This window comes from Copadichromis virginalis, linkage group LG8, assembly GCF_057382275.1.
Source record: "Copadichromis virginalis isolate Kocher_CV1m ecotype Utaka linkage group LG8, C_Virginalis_male_GT1.1, whole genome shotgun sequence".
Lineage (NCBI taxonomy): Eukaryota > Metazoa > Chordata > Actinopteri > Cichliformes > Cichlidae > Copadichromis > Copadichromis virginalis.
This window is the reverse complement of record NC_140625.1, coordinates 3932649-3955439: the sequence shown is the minus strand read 5'-3', so window position 1 is coordinate 3955439 and position 22791 is coordinate 3932649. Positions and strand designations below refer to the sequence as shown.

At 42.3% G+C, this 22791-nt stretch overlaps 1 protein-coding gene across 3 annotated transcripts in view; it reads right to left on the bottom strand.

Moving 5' to 3' along the window:
* tdrkh (tudor and KH domain containing) overlaps positions 1 to 22231 on the bottom strand; it is a 35038-nt gene extending 12807 nt beyond the window's left edge. For all 3 annotated transcript variants that reach the window (XM_085465442.1, XM_085465443.1, XM_085465441.1), the window contains exons 1-8: positions 22155 to 22231; positions 19519 to 19679; positions 19320 to 19411; positions 6758 to 6959; positions 4398 to 4537; positions 3983 to 4298; positions 3731 to 3897; positions 2922 to 3097 (exon numbers count right to left, since the gene is read on the bottom strand). In XM_085465442.1, the coding sequence (XP_085321568.1) occupies positions 2922 to 3097; positions 3731 to 3897; positions 3983 to 4298; positions 4398 to 4537; positions 6758 to 6959; positions 19320 to 19411; positions 19519 to 19648 (1223 nt within the window). In that variant the 5' untranslated portion in view covers positions 19649 to 19679; positions 22155 to 22231. The remainder of the gene's footprint in view (positions 1 to 2921; positions 3098 to 3730; positions 3898 to 3982; positions 4299 to 4397; positions 4538 to 6757; positions 6960 to 19319; positions 19412 to 19518; positions 19680 to 22154) is intronic.
* Between the last annotated feature and the right edge of the window lie 560 nt (positions 22232 to 22791).

The window sequence follows — 22791 nt, the reverse complement described above, 5'->3', positions numbered from 1 at the left end:
GGAAACATTACGGGTGGAATGAAGCCTCCATACTATCTCCACTCATGAATAACGCAACATTCACACCATCACTTTCAAACATTTCATTTCTCCAATGTAACCTTAAGGGGCTGCACTCAATAAAGGATTTATTCATCAGTAAGGGTTCCAGCTATTGCAAGAAAAATGTAACTTGCACAGTAATGACTTCTTCAAATACTTACAGATCAGAAGCTCTGTAAGGAGTAATTTTCTATCCTTTCCAGATCAACCCCCAGACTCTATCTTAGATAACTTATTCCAGTTCGATCCACTCAAAAAAGGACTAATAACAAAAATTCACAATGCATGGTCACAACTGGATGGAACTACCATGCTTGATCATCTGAAAGAGGCCTGGCAGAATGACCTTGGTATGAGAATCACAGATAGTCAATGGACAAAAGCCCAAGAAAATGTAAACTCTTCCTCTGTTTGTATTCATCATGGACTCTTACAGTTTAAAGTGCTACATAGACTCCATTTATCAAAGTTGAAAGTGTCAAAAATGTTCCCCAATGTAAACTTGTCCTGCGAAAGATGTAAACAGCAACCTGCTTCACTGGCGCATATGTTTTGGAATTGTCCCTGTAAAGCAACATATTGGAATAATGTCTTTCAAACCTTGTCTAAGATTCTAAAACAAACACTGAAGCCAGACCCAATCTGTGCTTTATTTGGAGTGAAGCCAGTTGTTGTAGATTTGTCAGCCACCCAAAATAATGTAATACATTTTGTGACACTGCTAGCACACAGTTTAATTTTACTAAACTGGAAGCAAAAAGTGCCTCCTACCAAATCAGCGTTAATACAAGATATAATGAAACATTTGCAGCTGGAAAGAATTAAACTCCTACTAAGGGGGAAGTTGGAATAATTCTATCCAACCCGGCAGCCTTTTATAGATCAATACAGCACAGATATAAACAATCACTGAGCCTCATTGGTAGTCCGATAAATAACATCCTCTGTCCAACTTTCTTTTGTTGTTTGTCGTATTTTATTCTGTTCAACTTTTACCGTATATATGTAATCAGTTATATTTGAATCTTTGTCATCTTTATGGAAAAGGAAAACTGGGAAACCAAATGAAGAGATTTGGAAAAAAAAATGCAAAAAAAGGTGAAAATTGAAAAATTGAAAATCGTTTTTGTTTTGTTTTTTTAACATATATTTCTAGTTAGAGAAATTTAAGAGGTTTATCCCTCAAAACTTTAAATACACAAAAGTTTATTTTGAGTGTCTTCATAGTTTTATTTTTGAGACACACCAATTTTTATATACTGCAGGAAAAACAAAAATAAATATTAGAATGCAAATTTGCAAAAAAACAGCATGTGAATCAAAATAAACTATTTTCAGCAGTGCAATTTAAGTTCTAAGCATCCCAGAAACTATACAGAAAAGCATAAAGTCAAACATGACTTTTAAAAACACCAATGACAAAATGACGTCACTTCCGGTTTCGGCCAGGTAATGGCGGATATGCGATAGTTCGCGCTGACGTCTATTCCAAGGTAGGAAGTGTTATGAACAGCTGATCAGATCGTCAAAGCGTGTTTCTGGAATATTATGTTTTTGTTGCTGCAAGTGCTTTTTATGCAGTTTTTGCAAAGCTATATGTGGAAGGAAACGGTGACCGAGGACAAGCTGATGGCATAAGATGTAAGTACAACTCCTCCAGTTTCATATGCAAAAAAAATTATTGCGCTAGCTTACGTGGTTGCAGTTCTACAGGGATTTAAAAATAGTTACGCAAAACGGAGCGTGCCCGTTTTGATCGGTTTTAAAGGGTTTAGAAAAAATAAAGTAACATAGAGAAACAGTATGTGTGCAGAAAAATAAATAAATAAATAAAATACTCTGGAGGAGTCACACAAAGCCTGCTTGGTTGGGGGATATAAATTTGATCCATTTATCCCAAATTTGGTAAAACTTGTCTTTCTGGATTCCAAGAGAGTACATCAATTTTTCCATTCTAAAAATTTCAAGAATAGTTTCATACCAATCATCTAATGTTGGTGGGACTCGGTTCATCCACCTTCTTGTAATAGATTTTTTGCTAGCAGCTAGAAGAGCCTGCAGCAGCTTTATATCCGTCCTCCGTTCTAGAATTATAACATGACCCACGTATAAATTTACAAAGTCAAACGGAATCTGTACCTCAATGTTTTATGAATCCCACTCCAGTACAGGTACCGCCTGGGACAGTCCCAAAACACGTGATAATGGTTTGCCTCCACTGAACCACACTGCCTCCAACACTCTGAATTCGTATTGCTAAATTTACCCTGGACTAGAATCTTAAAGTATCTTATGATATTTTTCCAGCAATGTTCTCTCCATTCTAATGAATTAGTGGAGGACCACTGTGAGCAACATATTTCTTCCCAATCTTTTTCCAAAATGCTAATTCCAGCTTCACTCTCCCACTTTTCCTTTATATATAGAATACTGTCTTTCTTGCATAGAGTAGTGCATTGTATAACCTTGAAATAGATGTATTTATAGTTGAACTATGGGCAAGTTTCAGGATTTTGAGAAAGTTAGTTTCATTCTACGTTAAATTTATAATTTTCCATTGTTTATTAAAGGAATCTTGCATTTGAAGGAACCAAAGGTTACTTTTTCACGTTTACTTAAGGAAAGAAGACGACTCAGTAAAAGAAAGAAACCAAAGAAACCAGACTATACTCCAAACACATTACACCACACAGTAATGTGTTTGGAGTCCAAACACGCTAAAGGTTATGTATTCTTAAAATCTAAAAACTTGGTATGGATATCGCTAGCTGTCTTAACCACCATCACTCACTCCCACAGCTTTTCCCTCTCCTCAGCAACCAAATACTACTGTATATTAGTACAGTCACGTCTTCCTCTTTTATCCTGAATTCACCTACCTCATCCTGCGGAGGCTGCTCCTTGGGAGTTCCCCATTGTCCCCAAAGTCAACGTAATAAAGGTCCACCAGTCCAGAGCCTAGGACTCCCAGCACCCTTGCCCTGTTCCATGTGCCATGGTCTCTGTATGGAGCAGCCACAATGTCCCCTACAACAATGGTTTCCACTCGCTGATCCTACAGATCAGAAAAGCAGATGAGTTCAAACACAAATCAGACACTGGGTTGCAGAAGGTGCTGCAGGGATAGAGGTGCCCCATGGGCTGTGTGAGCTTATTGTTAACATACTTTTTATTCACACGCAGGATCTCAGATATTTTTCTATATCTACTCGATGAATAGTTGCAGGCCTGCTTCTTATCATCAGAGCCTGGCTTTTAGCGTTCTCTAAATCACATTTTAAATGCCATTACTACAAGTTACCCAGCTTTCTGAACTGTTGTAAGATCTGCAGCACATAATCAAGACTCTTAAAAAAAGTCAGTTCTACCAGGGTAAAGAAAAAAAATACTGGCAACCGTCAGTATTACCTGTCAGCCTCCTGGTAGGCACACCGACGGCATCAATTTCAAAATCCTATATCACTGCATTCCCGAGTTATCGCTGAGAAATCAGTGATGGTAACAGATTCTAACCCATCCAAGACTTTTGTAGATTCACCTATAGTATCAATTTAAAAAAGGGAAAATACTTGGATCTTTGCAGTTTCAAGTGTGTGGAAGTATATCGGAACTCTCAACTCTCATTCTGGCCCACAAGGGAACTCTTGTGGAACAAGAGAGACACAAGGAGAGCAAGATATGTCCTTACTGTAGAGTTTCCATTGTTGTAGAAGTGGTTCATCTCCTCTGTTAGTTTGTCCAGCTGAATGGATCGAACCCCCAGGATCTGAATCCAGAAGTGGTTTGGGTTCTCTGATGCAGAAACATACACCTCAAGGTGTTCATCAGGCTGGAAGCTCAAGTCTGGGCTTGCAACTGGAAAACACAGAGAAAATATGAAATTACTACACTTAAAGACACATTACATGGCTGCTCTGGGGTGACTGAAATCTGAACTCACTTTCAAACTTGGACACTTCAGAGAAGGTCTTAGTAGTTGTACTGCCCTCCTTCTTGCTGGCTTTTTTGATTTTTGACTCTCCCACCTGGTCAAAAAATGTTTCTGGTTCTCCTGTGGTCCCGTTGGCAAAGACAAGCACATTCTCCTCTATGTGGGAGAAGGGACTGTTGTTGTTCAAGAACAATAGAGGTTCAGTCTCTGTGTCGTTTGACTTCTGACTCACGACATTATGGCCACGTTTCTGGCGCCGGGCTGATGACTGTGAGATTGTTGTCCTCACCATCATGTCCTCGGTGACTTTTTCTAGAATCATATCCTTTGAACAGGTTTCAAAAGCAGGAGTTAGATGTCCCCTCAACTAAAATTAAAGGATGTGGTACACACAGGAGATCCAAATCAAGGCACTGTGCGTTACCTGTGCCTTTTTCACCTCCTGCCTGGTCCCTGTAATCGTCACCATGCCCTTTGCCTGTACACCGTGTGCTGGCTCTTTGGAACACGCCACTTTGGCTCCTGTAGTTCGGGTGATCTGTTTCAAACTCTCTCCACCACGGCCTGCAATACACAGATAATCATGTTCTCCTAACAATTATTGCATATAGGGGTGAGATAAAATGGGGACTTTTTTCTTAAACTGACATAAGGCTAAGTGAATAGTTATCACGGGGTTCGAATGTTAGCCATTAAAACCTCATACATAAAGATAACTCAGATAAAGAGAAATATGATTAATGGTAAATTCACTTTTACTTATATAGCGCCAAATCACAACAACAGTAACCTCAAGGCACTTTATATTGTAAGGTAGACCCTACAATAATACATACAGAGAAATTCACTTTTCACACAAATTTAGTATAAGACTTTCTGGTTATGTTTACAAAGCTCACAGTGCAAAGAAGCCAAGGGACCATTTTCCCCATAAACTCTACACAAACAGTTTTTTTTTGTTGTTTGTTTTTTTGCAATCCAAGAAGTTGCCCCATGCTAATCAACAGAAAGAATGCAGGTTAAAGTAACTTCTGCTTTGGCTTCATTTTCACAGCCAGAACCTACAGCTTTCTAACATTATTTATGAACTACAGGGAGTGCAGAATTATTAGGCAAATGAGTATTTTGTCCACATCATCCTCTTCATGCATGTTGTCTTACTCCAAGCGGTATAGGCTTGAAAGCCTCCTACCAATTAAGCATATTAGGTGATGTGCATCGCTGTAATGAGAAGGGGTGTGGTCTAATGACATCAACACCCTATATCAGGTGTGCATAATTATTAGGCAACGTCCTTTCCTTTGGCAAAATGGGTCAAAAGAAGGACTTGACAGGCTCAGAAAAGTCAACAATAGTGAGATATCTTGCAGAGGGATGCAGCAGTCTCAAAATTGCAAAGCTTCTGAAGCGTGATCATCGAACAATCAAGCGTTTCATTCAAAATAGTCAACAGGGTCGCAAGAAGCGTGTGGAAAAACCAAGGCGCAAAATAACTGCCCATGAACTGAGAAAAGTCAAGCGTGCAGCTGCCAAGATGCCACTTGCCACCAGTTTGGTCATATTTCAGAGCTGCAACATCACTGGAGTGCCCAAAAGCACAAGGTGTGCAATACTCAGAGACATGGCCAAGGTAAGAAAGGCTGAAAGACGACCACCACTGAACAAGACACACAAGCTGAAACGTCAAGACTGGGCCAAGAAATATCTCAAGACTGGTTTTTCTAAGGTTTTATGGACTGATGAAATGAGAGTGAGTCTTGATGGGCCAGATGGATGGGCCCGTGGCTGGATTGGTAAAGGGCAGAGAGCTCCAGTCCCACTCAGACGCCAGCAAGGTGGAGGTGGAGTACTGGTTTGGGCTGGTATCATCAAAGATGAGCTTGTGGGGCCTTTTCGGGTTGAGGATGGAGTCAAGCTCAACTCCCAGTCCTACTGCCAGTTTCTGGAAGACACCTTCTTCAAGCAGTGGTACAGGAAGAAGTTTGCATCCTTCAAGAAAAACATGATTTTCATGCAGGACAATGCTCCATCACACGCGTCCAAGTACTCCACAGCGTGGCTGGCAAGAAAGGGTATAAAAGAAGAAAAACTAATGACATGGCCTCCTTGTTCACCTGATCTGAACCCCATTGAGAACCTGTGGTCCATCATCAAATGTGAGATTTACAAGGAGGGAAAACAGTACACCTCTCTGAACAGTGTCTGGGAGGCTGTGGTTGCTGCTGCACGCAATGTTGATGGTGAACAGATCAAAACACTGACAGAATCCATGGATGGCAGGCTTTTGAGTGTCCTTGCAAAGAAAGGTGGCTATATTGGTCGCTGATTTGTTTTTGTTTTTGAATGTCAGAAATGTATATTTGTGAATGTGGAGATGTTATATTGGTTTCACTGGTAAAAATAAATAATTGAAATGGGTATATATTTGTTTTTTGTTAAGTTGCCTAATAATTATGCACAGTAATAGTCACCTGCACGCACAGATATCCCCCTAAAATAGCTAAAACTAAAAACAAACTAAAAACTACTTCCAAAAACATTCAGCTTTGATATTAATGAGTTTTTTGGGTTCATTGAGAACATTGTTGTTGTTCAATAATAAAATTATTCCTCAAAAATACAACTTGCCTAATAATTCTGCACTCCCTGTATAATAAAAGAGATACTCTGCCCTCCCTCCTGGCCAGCTGATCTGCTTGTCACTTACTGGAGCTTTTAGTTTTGAAAATGATGCCTGGTAATGAAAAAAAAAAAACAATTGACATGATCAAAGATTCAGTCTACCTATTATGCGTCCAAAAGAGGACTGTGGAACCTCCAAAATCTCTGAGACAAGTTCACATTCTGTGAGCAGGTTCTCCAGGACACAGCGGGCCAGTAAGACCTGCTCCTTAGAGCCCTGAAGCAGGAAACATACGGTCGTCTTACATTCATGATCTCCTGAATCTGACATGACCCTCACTTGAGCTCCAGACTTCTCAGTCACCTGAAAAGTTAGCATACAAAGAGAAAGAAAGACTAGCTCAATCTGTGAAACTAATTTAAGACCTGCTTGTAAAACGTGGAACTCCAAAATTGCAATTGAGAAGTAGCAATGGCATACTGAAAAATAGAAAAAATCTTATATAGGTATGCAGGGGTGAGGCATTAATTCAAGAGAGAATTTCCTCAGTGTAAATATATTCAGCTGCATACACACAGGGACACTTAGACGTTATCATATCTTCATGGTGCTAACAATCAGACTGAACTCTAAACTTGAGCTGGGAGGCAACTGAATACAGCTAAAATACAACTGAGTGAAAAAAATAACAATCCATCTCACTTCAATACTTTATCTAACACATTAAGTAACTAAGAAATGAATCTAAGAATACATATTTACTGAATAGTATTTTAGGAAAATAAAAATTACATTAACAAAGTAAATGTCCAATTCATGGTCACTGGGGGGCTGGAACCTATCCCAGCTGCCTTGGGATGAGAGGCAGGGTTCACCCTGAACAGGTTGCCAGTCTCTCACAGAAAAACATTCACACCTATTAGCAATTTAGAATCATCAATTAACCACCCCCACTAATAATAATAATAATAATAATAACAACAACAAATTTTATTTATAAAGCGCCTTTCAAGACACCAAAGGACACTGTACAATAGGATAAAACACATAATAGAACAATGACACAATGAAGAACAATAAAACAAAAGCACAAGATACAGTGGGTTCACAGTGAATATGCAGACTTGAACAGATGGGTTTTGAATTGAGATTTAAACTGGGGGAGAGAACCAATGTTTCTTACATCAGGGAGTAGAGAGTTCTACAGCCTGGCAGCAGAGCAGCTAAAAGCTCTGCTTCACATGGTGGTGAGGTGGAAGGAAGGCACAGAAAGCTGGATAGAAGAAGATCAAAGTGAGCAGGCAGAAAAAGTAGTGCTTAACAGGTCACAAAGGTAAGGAGGAGCGAGGTTATGAATGGCCTTGAAGGTGAGCAGAAGAAGTTTGTATATTATCTGGAATTTCACTGGGAGCCAGTGAAGTTCCTGAAGAACAGGGGTGATGTAGGAGGGGGTTCTGGTGATAATGCGAGCAGCAGAGTTCTGAACCAGTTGAAGCTTATGGAGGGATTTTTGGGGAAGACCATGCAAGAGAGAGTTGCAGTAGTCAATGCGGGAGGTAACAAGACTGTGGACAAGAGTGGAAAGAGAAGGACGTAATCTGTTAATATTGCTTAGATGGAAGTAGCCAGAACAGGTGAGATTATTGATGTGAGATTATAGGAAAGTGAAATGTCTAGGATGACACCAAGGCTCTTCACCTGAGGAGAAGGGAAAACTGTGGAGTTATTGATAGTGAGTGAGAAATGGTTCGCCTTCAGAAGGTCCGATTTGGTGCCAATAAGGAGGATTTCAGTTTTATCCTCATTGAGCTTTAGAAAATTAGAGGACGGTGATGTCATCAGAGAAGGACCGGCGCTCAGCATTGCAGAGTGAGCACAAGGAAAGCGGCGGGGCCAGACAGCATCACCGGCCGTCTGCTGCGCTGCTGTGCTGACCAGCTAGCAGGTGTGTTCACTTCGATTTTAACGAGTACCTGGCTAAGTCTGTGGTCCCCACATGCTTCAAGAGATCTACCATCATCCCTGTCCCCAAGAACAACAAGCCCTCATGCCTGAATGACTACCGGCCAGTTGCACTGACCTGAAGAAAACCATCTCCTCTTCCATCCCAGACACCACAGATCTGCTCCAGTTCGCCTACTGACCCAACAGATCCACGGAGGACGCCATCGCCCACGTCTTGCACACAACCCTTAGCCACGTGAACAAGAAACAGGGTAACTATGTGAGAATGCCATCTCCAACAACGATGGATGAAGTGAAGAATCTGCTCAATGACGGCAAGACCAAGGAGCTGGTGGTGGACTTAAGAAGGAGTCAGCACAGAGACTACAAGCCCATTATCATTAATGGAGCTCCAGTAGAGTGTGCAGTCCTTCAAGTATCTCGGTGTCCACATCTCCTCAGACCTGACATGGGCTGCCCACATTCAGGTCCAGACCAAAAAGGCTAGGCAGCGCCTGTATCACCTACGACAACTGAGGAAGTTCAGAGTCTCTCCAGTGATTCTCAGGACTTTCTATACAGGCGCTGTGGAGAGCATCCTCACACAGAACATCACATGCTGGTATGAAAACAGCGGTGTCAAGGATAAAAAAAAAACTCTCCAGAAAGTAATCCATATGGCAGAACGCTGCTGCAGGACTGCTCTCCCTTCCTTACAGGAAATTTACGTCAAGAGATGCTGAACTAGAGCAACTGAGATTTTGAAGGACCTGTCCCATCCCAGCAACAAACTGTTCCCGCTTCTGAAATCAGGCAGAAGGTTCTCCACCATCTGAACAAAAACAGAGAGACTCAAGAGGAGTTTTTATCCTCAGGCCATTCGTGTGTCGAATCAGCAATCACCCTTAAGTGACTGAGACAGGACTCATTACCACATTCTCATATCATCCTGATCTTTCTGGCCTCACTATAGCACAGGAGACTTTAACACCCTTCCCACGCAATGTACACAAGCTGTAAATTTCCAGATTGTTTTATTTTATTTCTATTTATATAATGTACATAACTCACCCACTTGCTGCACATTATGTCCTCTTTGCATATACTCATTCACTGTATACAAAGTTCTGTCTGTCTCGCTCTTTTTTCTTTGCACAGTCGAGGAACGTATCAGGTCACATTTCACTGCGTGTTACACCTGTATAACCATGCACGTGACAAATAAAGAATATTGAATCTTGAATCTGAATCTGAGATAAACCAGGATTTTAATTCGGATAGACATTCTGTAAGGGAAGAAGGTGGGAGGGAGGAATCAGGTCTGCAGGAAAGATTTAACTGGGTGTCATCAGCAAAACAGTGAAAGTGAAGATCAAATTCTAGAGGGAGGATGTATATTATGAAGAGATGAGGGCCTAAGACTAAAACCTTGGGGGTACACCAGAAGTGACCGGGAATAGACGAGAGCGGAATGATTTCAGTTGAATAAACTGGGAGCGGTCAAGGAGATATGATTGAAACCAGGCTAGGGGTGTGTCAGAGATGCCGAGAGAGGAAAGTCTGCTTAGAAGGACGGAGTGAGAGATGGTGTCGAAGGCTGAGTTCAGATCCAAAAGGGCGAGAATGTCAAGAAGACCAGTGATCTTCTCGACATTAGTGACTTTAGGTAAAGCAGTTTCTGTACTGTGACATGAACGAAAACCAGATTGAAATCTCTCGTAGATGTTATTATTAACCAGTTGTGAATAAAGTTCCAACTACTTTTCCGAGTATTTTAGAGATGAAGGGTAGATTAGAAATCAGATGGAGGTTGTTAAAGTTGTTAGGATCCAAAGAACGTTTTATCAGTATAGACTGTCCTGTATTTGGCTCCATCCATCTTCCCATCAACTCTGACCAGCTTCCCTGTCCCTGCTGAAGAGAAGCACCCCCAGAGCATGATGCTGCCACCACCATATCTGACAGTGGGGATGGTGTGTTCAGAGTGATGTGCAGTGTTAGTTTTCTGCCACACATAGCGTTTTGCATTTTGGCCAAAAAGTTCCATTTTGGTCTCATCTGACCAGAGTAGCTTCTTCCACATGTTTGCTGTGTCCCCCACATGGCTTGTGGCAAACTGCAAAGGGACTTCTTATGGTTTTCTGTTAACAATGGCTTTCTTCTTGCCACTCTTCCATAAAGGCCAACTTTGTGCAGTGCACGACTAATTAGAATTAGAATTCAACTTTATTGTCATTGCACATTCACAGGTACAGGGCAACGAAATGCAGTTTGCATCCATCCAGAAGTGCTTTAGTGATATAGATATATTACAATATATATTAGCAATAATATAGATATGTGAGTATATTACAGAAATGGGTCTATTATGGTATGTTATAATGTACACGGTATGAAGTATGTTGTGAATATTCTATAACTATAAGTATGTACAGGCTGTAGTGAGTACAAGCTATGTACAGGCTATGAACAGGATATAAATATGAAAAACTATACAGAATATGAAATAAATAACTTTACAGAAATCTGAGATATACAGCTATACAGAAATGGGAACTATGCAAGTTGTAAACAGTTGTAGGGTTAAAAATTATCGAATGTACAGAATGATTATTTACACAGAGCTATACAGTAGTTCAGTTAAGATAAGTGAGATATAATTCCTACAGAGGCTATATAAAGTGCTAGTGGTTGTGAGTGGTGGTTCAGTCCATGTTATTATTGTGTGTTTGAGGGTACGGTTGTCCATTGTGGGTGTGTGTGTGTTCAGTCCATGTGTTAACGTGGGTCAGATGTCAGGAGGCAGAGTTCAGGAGTCTGACAGCTGTGGGGAAGAAGCTGTTCCGGTACCTGGTGGTCTTAGTCCGGAGGCTCCTGTAGCGCCTCCCAGAGGGCAGGAGGGTGAAGAGTCCATGTGATGGGTGACTGGGGTCTTTGATGATTTTCCCAGCCCTTTTCAGACACCGCTCCCTGTAGATGTCTTTCATGGCAGGAAGTGGTGCTCCGGCGATGCGCTGGGCAGTTTTCACGACCCTCTGCAACGCCTTCTGGTCCGAGGCAGAGCAGTTCCAATACCAGACTGTTATACAGTTGGTCAGGATGCTCTCGATGGTGCAACGATAGAAGTTCACCAGGATGTCTGAGGACAGGTGGTTCTTCCTCAGAGTCCTCAAGAAGAAGAGGCCCTGGTGAGCCTTCTTGACCAGCTTGGAGCAGTTGGTTGTCCAGGTGAGATCCTCGGAGATGTGGACTCCCAGGAACTTGAAGCTGCTCACACGCTCCACAGCCGTCCCCTTAATGTGGATGGGTGGATGTGGGTCAGCATTCCTCCTGTAGTCCACGATGAGCTCCTTGGTCTTCTCGGTGTTAAGCAGCAGGTTGTTTCTGTCGCACCACTCAGCCAGACGATCCACCTCCTCCCTGTAGGCGGCCTCATCATTGTCACTGATGAGGCCAATCACCGTGGTGTCATCTGCAAACTTAATGATGGTGTTGGAACCATCAGCAGGTCTGCAGTCGTGGGTGAAGAGGGAGTAGAGGAAAGGGCTCATCACACAGCCTTGTGGTACACGGTGTTCATCGTGACTGTAGATGAACAGTGGTTATCCAGCCGGACATGTTGGGGGCGGTTGGTCAGGAAGTTCAGTAACCATTTGCAGATGAGGGAACTGATGCCCAGGTCTGTCAGTTTCCTGATGAGTTGTGAGGGGTGGATTGTATTGAATGCTGAACTGAAGTCTATAAACAGCATTCTGGCGTAGGTGTTGTTGATGTCCAGGTGTGAGAGGACAGAGTGCAGTGCGATGGAGACTGCATCCTCTGTGCTCCTGTTCTGGCGGTATGCGAATTGGTGGGGGTCCAGGGTGGGGGGGAGACAGGATTTGAAGTGTGCTAGGACCAGCTGCTCTAAGCACTTAGTGATGATGGGGGTGAGTGCTACTGGGCGGTAGTCATTGAGGCAAGATGGGTTGGAGTTTTTGGGTATCGGGACGATGGAGGTGGATTTGAAGCAGGCCGGTACCACAGCGTGGGCCAAGGACAGGTTGAATATGTCTGTGAGCACTCCTGCAAGCTCCCCAGAACACGCTCTGAGAACACGCCCGGGGATGCCATCAGGACCTGCAGCCTTGTGGACATTGATCCTGCTCAGCACCGCTCCTACATCAGTAGGGGAGAGAGTCAGAGGTTGGTGGTCTGGCGTCACGTCTGCTTTGGTTGTGGTTGTAGGGTTCCCTCGCTCAAAACGAGCATAAAAGTTGTTGAGCTCGTTGAGGAAGGAGACATCAGAGGATGCGGGGGAGGGTTTGGTGGTCCTGTACTCTGTAATGGTCTGGAGTCCTTGCCACATGCGTCGGGGGTTGGAGTTGGAGAAGTGTTCTTCTACCTTCTTTTTGTAATGGTGTTTGGCTTTTTTGATGCCCTTCTTTAGATTAGCCCTGGCTGTACTGTAGGCGTGTGCATCTCCTGACCTAAAGGCGGTGTTGCGGGCCTTCAGGAGAAGACGAACATCCCGGTTCATCCAAGGCTTCTGGTTGGGGTACATGGTGATCCGTTTCTGGGTGGTGACACTGTCTGTGGTTTCGGAGATGTAATCCAGTACAGATGAGGCGTACTGGTCCAGGTCTGTGTGGGTGAACATATTCCAGTCTGTGTTTTTAAATCTGTCCTGGAGCACTGCGTCTGTCCCCTCTGGCCACACTTTAATTGTCCTCACAGCAGGTTTCACACGTTGGATGAGTGGTGAATACCGAGGTGTGAGGAACAGGGAGAGATGGTCCGATTGTCCAATGTGGGGGAGGGGTGCGGCTTTGTAGGCTCCAGCCAGGTTGGAATACACATGGTCTAAAGTCTTGTCTCCTCTGGTGTGGCAGGAGACATGTTGGTGGAATCTGGAGAGGACTGTCTTTAAGTTGGTGTGGTTGAAGTCGCCAGCAACAATAAAAGCAGCCTCGGGGTGTTTATTCTGGTGTTTGTTAATGGCTGCAGAAAGTTCTTTCATGGCCAACCTAGCATTAGCGTCGGGGGGTATACAGTGGGGCAAAAAAGTATTTAGTCAGCCACCGACTGTGCAAGTTCCCCCACCTAAAATGATGACAGAGGTCAGTAATTTGCACCACAGGTACACTTCAACTGTGAGAGACAGAATGTGAAAAAAAAATCCATGAATCCAAATGGTAGGATTTGTAAAGAATTTATTCGTAAATCAGGGTGGAAAATAAGTATTTGGTCAATAACAAAAATACAACTCAATACTTTGTAACATAACCTTTGTTGGCAATAACAGAGGTCAAACGTTTACTATAGGTCTTTACCAGGTTTGCACACACAGTAGCTGGTATTTTGGCCCATTCCTCCATGCAGATCTTCTCGAGAGCAGTGATGTTTTGGGGCTGTCGCCGAGCAACACGGACTTTCAACTCCCGCCACAGATTTTCTATGGGGTTGAGGTCTGGAGACTGGCTAGGCCACTCCAGGACTTTCAAATGCTTCTTACGGAGCCACTCCTTTGTTGCCCGGGCGGTGTGTTTTGGATCATTGTCATGTTGGAAGACCCAGCCTCGTTTCATCTTCAAAGTTCTCACTGATGGAAGGAGGTTTTGGCTCAAAATCTCACAATACATGGCCCCATTCATTCTGTCCTTAACACGGATCAGTCGTCCTGTCCCCTTGGCAGAAAAACAGCCCCATAGCATGATGTTTCCACCCCCATGCTTCACAGTAGGTATGGTGTTCTTGGGATGCAACTCAGTATTCTTCTTCCTCCAAACACGACGAGTTGAGTTTATACCAAAAAGTTCTACTTTGGTTTCATCTGACCACATGACATTCTCCCAATCCTCTGCTGTATCATCCATGTGCTCTCTGGCAAACTTCAGACGGGCCTGGACATGCACTGGCTTCAGCAGCGGAACACGTCTGGCACTGCGGGATTTGATTCCCTGCCGTTGTAGTGTGTTACTGATGGTGACCTTTGTTACTTTGGTCCCAGCTCTCTGCAGGTCATTCACCAGGTCCCCCCGTGTGGTTCTGGGATCTTTGCTCACCGTTCTCATGATCATTTTGACCCCACGGGATGAGATCTTGCGTTGAGCCCCAGATCGAGGGAGATTATCAGTGGTCTTGTATGTCTCCCATTTTCTGATGATTGCTCCCACAGTTGATTTTTTCACACCAAGCTGCTTGCCTATTGTAGATTCACTCTTCCCAGTCTGGTGCAGGTCTACAATACTTTTCCTGGTGTCCTTCGAAAGCTCTTTGGTCTTGGCCATGGCGGAGGTTTGGAGTCTGACTGTTTGAGGCTGTGGACAGGTGTCTTTTATACAGATGATGAGTTCAAACAGGTGCCATTCATACAGGTAACGAGTGGGGGACAGAAAAGCTTCTTACAGAAGACGTTACAGGTCTGTGAGAGCCAGAGATTTTCCTTGTTTGAGGTGACCAAATACTTATTTTCCACCCTGATTTACGAATAAATTCTTTACAAATCCTACCATGTGGATTCATGGATTTTTTTTTCACATTCTGTCTCTCACAGTTGAAGTGTACCTCTGGTGCAAATTACTGACCTCTGTCATCATTTTAGGTGGGGGAACTTGCACAATCGGTGGCTGACTAAATACTTTTTTGCCCCACTGTATACACGGCAGTGAGTATGATAGAAGTGAGTTCTCTGGGGAGGTAATAAGTAGGGGTGCAACGATACACAAAATTCACGGTTCGGTTCGGTTCGATACTTTGGTGTCACGGTTCGATATTTTTTCGATACAAAAAAATGTTCATGCCTTTTTAATTTGTCATTTATTAAAATTATAAATATATATTTTAACTCAAAAGTACAGTTTTTAAATTTAACCCTAACCCTTGTGCGCGTTTTTTATTTTGACAGCGAATGCGCACCTGCGGACCACTTATGTGCACCCCTGGTTATTTAGCTCGTCATATTGCAGCCACAGAAATTCTTTTGTCCATGAAACCATAAAGCTGCACTTTCTTTTTGCCTTATAGTCTCATTTGTCATAACTTCTCCGTTTTGTGGTAAGCTTTTCTTTGGCTGTCACTTCTTCACCCCGACCTGTCTTATTTGGCTCAGCAGAACTAAAATATATATACTGGTACTTTTACACACGGACTCACATAAGCTCAGCGATTCTCTGCGCGATCAACCTCTCACATGTTTAAGCTTGCTGCGGGAGATTTCACTTGTCATGTTTGCATAGTAAGCTAACGATTAATAAGACGATGTCAGAGGAATTGGTGCACAAATTATCATCACTCACAGATCAGTGCTGTCATTGCAAAGTGAAAGCAAAAAAACAAGCGCAAATTCAAACGCGATTTCAATATGTCACATATTGACAGTGGCTCACCGATGCCAATGACATAATTACCCAGCTACATTTCTGAAAGAATGCAAAAGCATTGACATATATTTTTCCTACAATAGCCCGACGGGCAGGGCAGAGAGATTTTTGTAGCCCGACTGGAAAGATCGCTAGCTCCGGGACGTCGGGCTAGCGATTTTGCGAGCCCTGTATCTGATTGAGGAATCACTCATCTTTGGAAAAGAGAGTTTATTACAGAGAAATGTCTCTTTCCAAAATAAAAGCTATACTATCCGCTTCTTCTGGGCTATATTCTCAGCAGCATAAGGAGAATCACGTGCTAACAGCTGTCTAAATGACTCGGCTAAAGTTAGTAGCATGCTTGTTGTTTTTGTCTTTGCACTAGGATGATGTCGGCGTAAATGTGCAGTCATATTCGTTGTGTTCCCACTAGTGCTTTCAGGTTAATCTCGTTGAAATGACCTTAACGCCACAACACGGCAAATCTCCGTTAACGAGCTACCGCCGATTGCCCCGTGCATGGGGCTAGACGGCCAACACGTTAACGAGCTAACTGCGCTAACACACTAGTTCACACCAATGTAATTAAGCATTGCATGGCACATCCAACATACTGTTTTACTTTAGTCCATGACTCGCTTACCTTCAGGGTCATACGTCACATGAAAACCAAAATAATTCCAAACGCCAGATCTGAATGAGGGTGGGGGAGGTCCATCTTGCAAGGAGAGCTTAACTTCTGTCTCGCTAGCTTGCCCTGCGCTCTTCCTCCTGACTATGCTGTCTGTGTTGAGCGCTCAGTGGATCTGCGCTCGACAGTGCAGCCTAGGCGGAGTAGTCGAACGCAGATTCACTGAGCGCTCAACACAGACAGCATCGTCAGAAGGAAAGTTGATAAAATAAATTACAAATGTTGTATTGTTCGATACATATGCGTACCGAACCGAAAGCACTGTATCGAACGGTTCAATATCGATACGAATATCGTTGCACCCCTAGTAATAAGGTCTGCATTTGACCATTAAAAACTCCGCATTAGGTGAGCAGTGACTCTCAGTAGTAGTGGAGTTCATGCACCAAGCATCGTTAATATAAATGTACAAACCTCCACCTCTGGTCTTGCCGGAGTCATCTGCTAGCCTGTTGGCTCGGTGTGTGTAGTGTCCTGCTAACTCGATAGCATTGTCCGGGCAGCTGTTGTTCAACCATGTTTCGGTGAAAAACATGACATTTGAGTCCATAATCCGTCTGTTGTTAGTGATGGAGAGCCGTATCTCATCCATTTTGTCTGCCAGAGAACGGACATTGGCGAGGAAAATACTGGGTAAAGGCAGCCGGTGTGTGTTAGCTTTAGCTTATCCCGTAGCCCTCCGCGCCTACCTCGCCTTTGTTTACGATCTCGGCGCCGTCTGCGTGCACTTCCGCCCGGCCGGGAAGAATGGGCAGCCTCCGGTGTTCTGGAGATCTCTGGGATGAGTCGGAGATCGGCGACAAAACTGTTGGAGTTATGAGTCCAGATGTCCAGAAGCTCTTGTCTGCTGTAGGTCAGCAACGCACAGCAATTCTGGACGAATAATCCGGTTAAAAGTAGATAAAAAACCGCTAAATAGCAGATTCTGGAGAGACACGGAGAGACGCGTTGTTCACGCGCCGCCATCTTGGATGTCCTATGGACAGATTCCCCCACCTGAGCTGTAGATCTCTGCAGCTCGTCCAGAGTCACCATGGGCCTCTTGGCTGCATTTCTGATCAGTGCTCTCCTTGTTCGGCCTGTGAGTTTAGGTGGACGGCCTTGTCTTGGTAGGTTTACAGTTGTGCCATACTCCTTCCATTTCTGAATGATCGCTTAAACAGTGCTCCGTGGGATGTTCAAGGCTTGGGAAATCTTTTTGTAGCATAAGTCTGCTTTAAATTTCTCAATAACTTTATCCCTGACCTGTCTGGTGTGTTCTTTGGACTTCATGGTGTTGTTGCTCCCAGTATTCTCTTAGACAACCTCTGAGGCCAACCTCAGGGCAGTTGTGGAGCTGTTTTGCAAAGAAGAATGGGCAAGGATTTCAGTCTGTAGATGTGCAAAGCTGGTAGAGACAGACCCTAAAAGACTGGCAGCTGTAATTGCAGCAAAAGGTGGTTCTACAAAGTATTGACTCAGGGGGCTGAATAATTACGCACACCCCACTTTGCAGTTATTTATTTGTAAAAAATGTTTGGAATCATGTATGATTTTCGTTCCACTTCTCACGTGTGCACCACTTTGTGTTGGTCTTTCACGTGGAATTCCAATAAAATTGATTAATGTTTGTGGCTGTAATGTGACAAAATGTGGGAAAGTTCAAGAGGGCCGAATACTTTTGCAAGCCACTGTATCTATGCTCTAGCTGCGCAAGCTTTGGCCTTCAATGCTCGGAGTTCATAGGTAAAACCAGGGAGCAGAGCGAGTGAAGGAAACAGAGTGAGTTTTTACAGGAGCCAGAGAATCAAGGACATTGAGTAAACAATTTTTATAATATAATAACAAATCATCAGGAGCAGAATAGAAGTCCGGAATCTGAATATTGTCCAGTCTGGTAGTGAGAATGTCCATACAATGTTCTTGATGTTGTGGAATGAGATGAGACGGTTTGGTTTGGTAGAAGAGCAGCTGAGACTGAGGTTAAATGAAAGGAGGAAATGGTCAGTTATGGGAATTTTAGCAGCAGAAAGATTCGAGGGAGTAAGACCAGAACAGCAAATCAAGTCCAAGGTGTGCCCTTTGGAGTGAGTGGGAAAAGTCAATAAATTGTTTAAATTCAAAGCCCTCGAGACAGGGGGAAAAGTCTCTGGTGACCAGAAGGTCATTATTATATATTCATATTATTATATATGAATGTTGAAATCTCCCACCAAGATAACATTTGGGGAGAGAGATGAAGGATGGGTTAGCAGATTAGCAAAGTCACTGAGGAAGTCAGGGTTAGGTTTTGGGGGGGGGGGGACAGTAGCTATCATGGTGGGAATGGGTCCAGTCAGCTCACATGCAAGGCACTCTAGGGAGCTAAAGGTATGAACATTAACTGGCAGGACCTTCAAGTGCTGACGAAAAATGATCGCGAGACCACCCTCACGACCTGAGCAGCGAGGTTTAGAAAAGCAAACAAACCCCAGAGGAGTAGATTCATTTAGCGGAGAAAAGTCATCAGGTTGTTGCCAGGTTTCAGTTAAACAGAAAAAGTCAGACTTATTGCAGAGTACCAAGAGAGAACCCACACAAACACAAAGTCCCCAGCCAGTTGGTGGATTTGAACTCAGGACCTTCGTGCTGTAAGATAACAGTGCTAACCACCATGTTGCCACAAAATAAATGCATTCCGGTTATTTCCACTCATTTACAATAAATGTTCAACCACACGGAACAAGCAACAAAGAAGCAGACAGTGAAAAGGTCTGAACAACTCACCATGTCTAAAAATGTGGCTTGGCATCGGTACATGTTCCTGTACACCTCTATAGGAAGCGTCATCTTGGACACCTCAGTGTTGGGACCCTGATCTGTTAATATCAATCATATACAGATAAGCTCATAATAAAATAAAATCTATTAATTATCATACACAAATTAGGTTTGGAATGATACCTGTTCAATGAGAGATACTTACTGCTCTTGGTGCCGTTTATGTGGCGATAGATGATGTAGCCCAGAGTGGCCCCGACGGAAAGCCCTGCAGCCAGAGCCACTATTTTCCCAGAGCTCAAGCTGGTCTTATGACCTTCCTTCACTGCATCCATGACACCTTGTGCACCCTGCAGGATGCTTTACCTAAACACACACACGACACAAGTCTCCATCCATTGGTACTATCAGCCTTATTAATGATCTACTCCTCCTTCTTCCATCCATGTTGCCAGCTACAGTTTATAGAATGTTTTTATTTGGACATCTTATTGCTTCGTCCTGAGAATGACCCCTTATTGCAACACAGAAACTGTGGCTCTCAAGAATAGTCATCAGCACACATTGTGCCACATCTACTTTGAGCTAGGTAAACATTCATAAATAATATGATTAAGAGCAAAGAGAATTTAAATATCAGTTATTTTTATAAAGATATCTTTGTTTCAATTAACAATAAATAAAACATCAAAAAGAACATTTAAACAGAAAAAATATATACTGTATCAGATGTTGCTCAAATTCAAACTCAAAAGCCCAGGACCTTTGAATTAGTTAAACAAAAGATTCAGGTCAGGCCACTACAAATATTCTTTGGTTTTTTTAAGAGGTGGACTTTCTGGTGTTTTGGATCATTGTGCAGCTCCAGAACCCAAGTGCACTTCAGCTTGAGGTCATGAACAGATGGCCAAACATTTCCCTTCAGAAAAACAACTTCATTTTGTGTTTACTTGCGTTATCTTTGTCTAATATTTACATTTGTTTGATGATCTGAAACAGTCAAGCGTGACGAGGAGGAAGGAAGGAAGGAAATCAGGAATGGGTCAAACACTTTTTTTTTCTTTTTACACCACTATGTATATACATACACAATGCAGTACTGAGGGTTTCTATTAAATTCAGATTTAGACAAAACTGTACTTTCAAATATGGACCATCTCATTCAAAAGATAAAAATGATTACATTGGTGTGGCTCCCAAAAATCAACTGTCTCAATGATGTTGCCTGTTGGAATAACCTCACAGGTACTTGGCCAATTTGACCAAAAAATGTAAGACTTTCTGTAAGATAAAAATAAACCGAGGATCAGTAGAAAGAAAACATGGACATTGAGACAGAGGAAGAAATATAAATATATAAACATAAAATGTGATTTTTCATATCTGAGACAATCTATACATCTTTATGTGATGTGTGTATCGGAAACATTGGCTTGAAAAAGGAATATGTACAATGAGCAATGTTTATTTGGATGGAGTGGTTTGTCATATGAAATTATTCAGAAAAGCGTTTTGAAAAGAGACTTTCTGGCAATACTTACAAATGAGAGAAAATATTTTTAAAGTCCAATTTATCATGAACAAGAACCAAGTGAGTGACTTTTTGGATCTTTATGAAGTTGCACATAAGGCAGCTGTGCTTTATAAACTGTTAAACAAATAGAAAAAGGACACCTTCAATACTCTGAGGATTTGGCAAAAGGACCTTGGATGTGCAATGAGCAAGAAGAACTGGTCTGGAGTACTCTCCAATACTAATAAATACCTTTTAAAAAGGTCCATGGAAAATTCATGCCATTTCTAAAGTAATACGTGGGTTTTATTTTACCCACTTATAGTTTGGATGTAATGTGCAACAATTTCTGTTGGAAATGTAAATCAGAAAAGGAACATTTATTCATGTTATTTGGGAATTTAAACAAGTGTATCCCTTTTGGGAAAAAAAAATCTAGATCGTGTAGTGGACTGGTTAAGTTTGATAATACCCAAATCACCAAGGTTATGTTTTTTCTGAGACCAGTCGGTCTTACCCACTGCATCCAAATACTGCTTTGTGGTGGCAAAAGCAGGTGCTTTTACAGCCACAAGAATAACCCGAAGAGTATGGAAAGACACATCCTCCCCAAATTTCAAAAACTGGACAGAAGCTATGTAAGAAATTGGATCATACAGAAAATGTTGGCAAGAATTGACTATGATACTAAAAACTTTAGGAGATCTTTGAGAGGGCAGTTTGTAGAAATGGTTGTAGGTTAGAATCTCAAGCCCAGCCTTTCTTTGTCTTTCTGTTTTTATCCCAGTTTTCTTCCACTCTCTTTTTACATAGGCATGTAGTTATGATCAGCACATTCACGGAAAATCAAATAATGACCCCGTCTGATCTCGTTAAACAAAAATTTTAAGAACGACTTTCATGACTCACACTATTGAGTGTAGGCTTCAACCCAGCTGCCTTCTAATGAGAATCGTACTTAAAAACCCATTGAATGCGGCATGTCTTCCTAAATATAACACAACGTGATAATTGCACCCTGCATGTATTTGCTCAGGAGTGTATATATTTTGGGCATTTGATAGTTCTGTTTAGCAGCAGCTTACCACTTTAGGACAATAATATAGAACAAATATTACATTTAGATTCGAATACTGCATGCAGTCTCCTCGGACCTGCTCATACAAGATAAGCTAGCTGCTGCTTTCAGCACTGACACAAGGTAACTAAACGCCACTAGCATGCTCAGATACATGATATCACAGCCTTTATATGTTTTCGACGCTAATACGATTTAGAATCAACGGCATTTTGGAAAGAGTTTCCACTCCCTTCCCACTCGACCTTACCTGTCGATTTGTTAACCTCCTAGGAGGAAGTTCTCAATAAACCGGAAACAATATTTAGTATTTAATTTTCGAATATTGAATTTTCTAATGTGCAGCAGCAAATTAGCTATTAACACTAAAAAAAAACACTTTATAAATAATTCACTATGAAAAATCTATTAACCACAAACGTGATTATTTAAATGAAACATTTTATTTTAAGCCGTCAACCGGAAGCCCACTTCTCGCTGTGCAAGCTGCGTGCAAGCTCTCTCAGCCCAGTGACTGTGAAGAAGAGGCGTTCCCCTCAGAATCAGACCTCAGCACCACCCGGTGGCAACAGACAGACATCACAGACAACCTGTGTGTCAACTCTTGTGCTGAATACATTCATTTGTTTTAATATTTGAGCAAATTTGTCGCAATTCCAATATTCAAACAAAATTTAAAAAGTACAACTGCTGACCATAATTTGTACTGTCAGTGAAACCAGGTGTTTTACTGAAAAAGGTACAGGCAAAACTTTAGTTTTCTAGAACCTTACCTGAAGGTTACAATTTGGAGAGCGATCTAGGATTATTTCCTGAAGGTAAGTTATGTAGAACCTTAAGAGAACTTGTTTAAACTGTTGATGTTATGGGAGAACCTCAGAGGACCT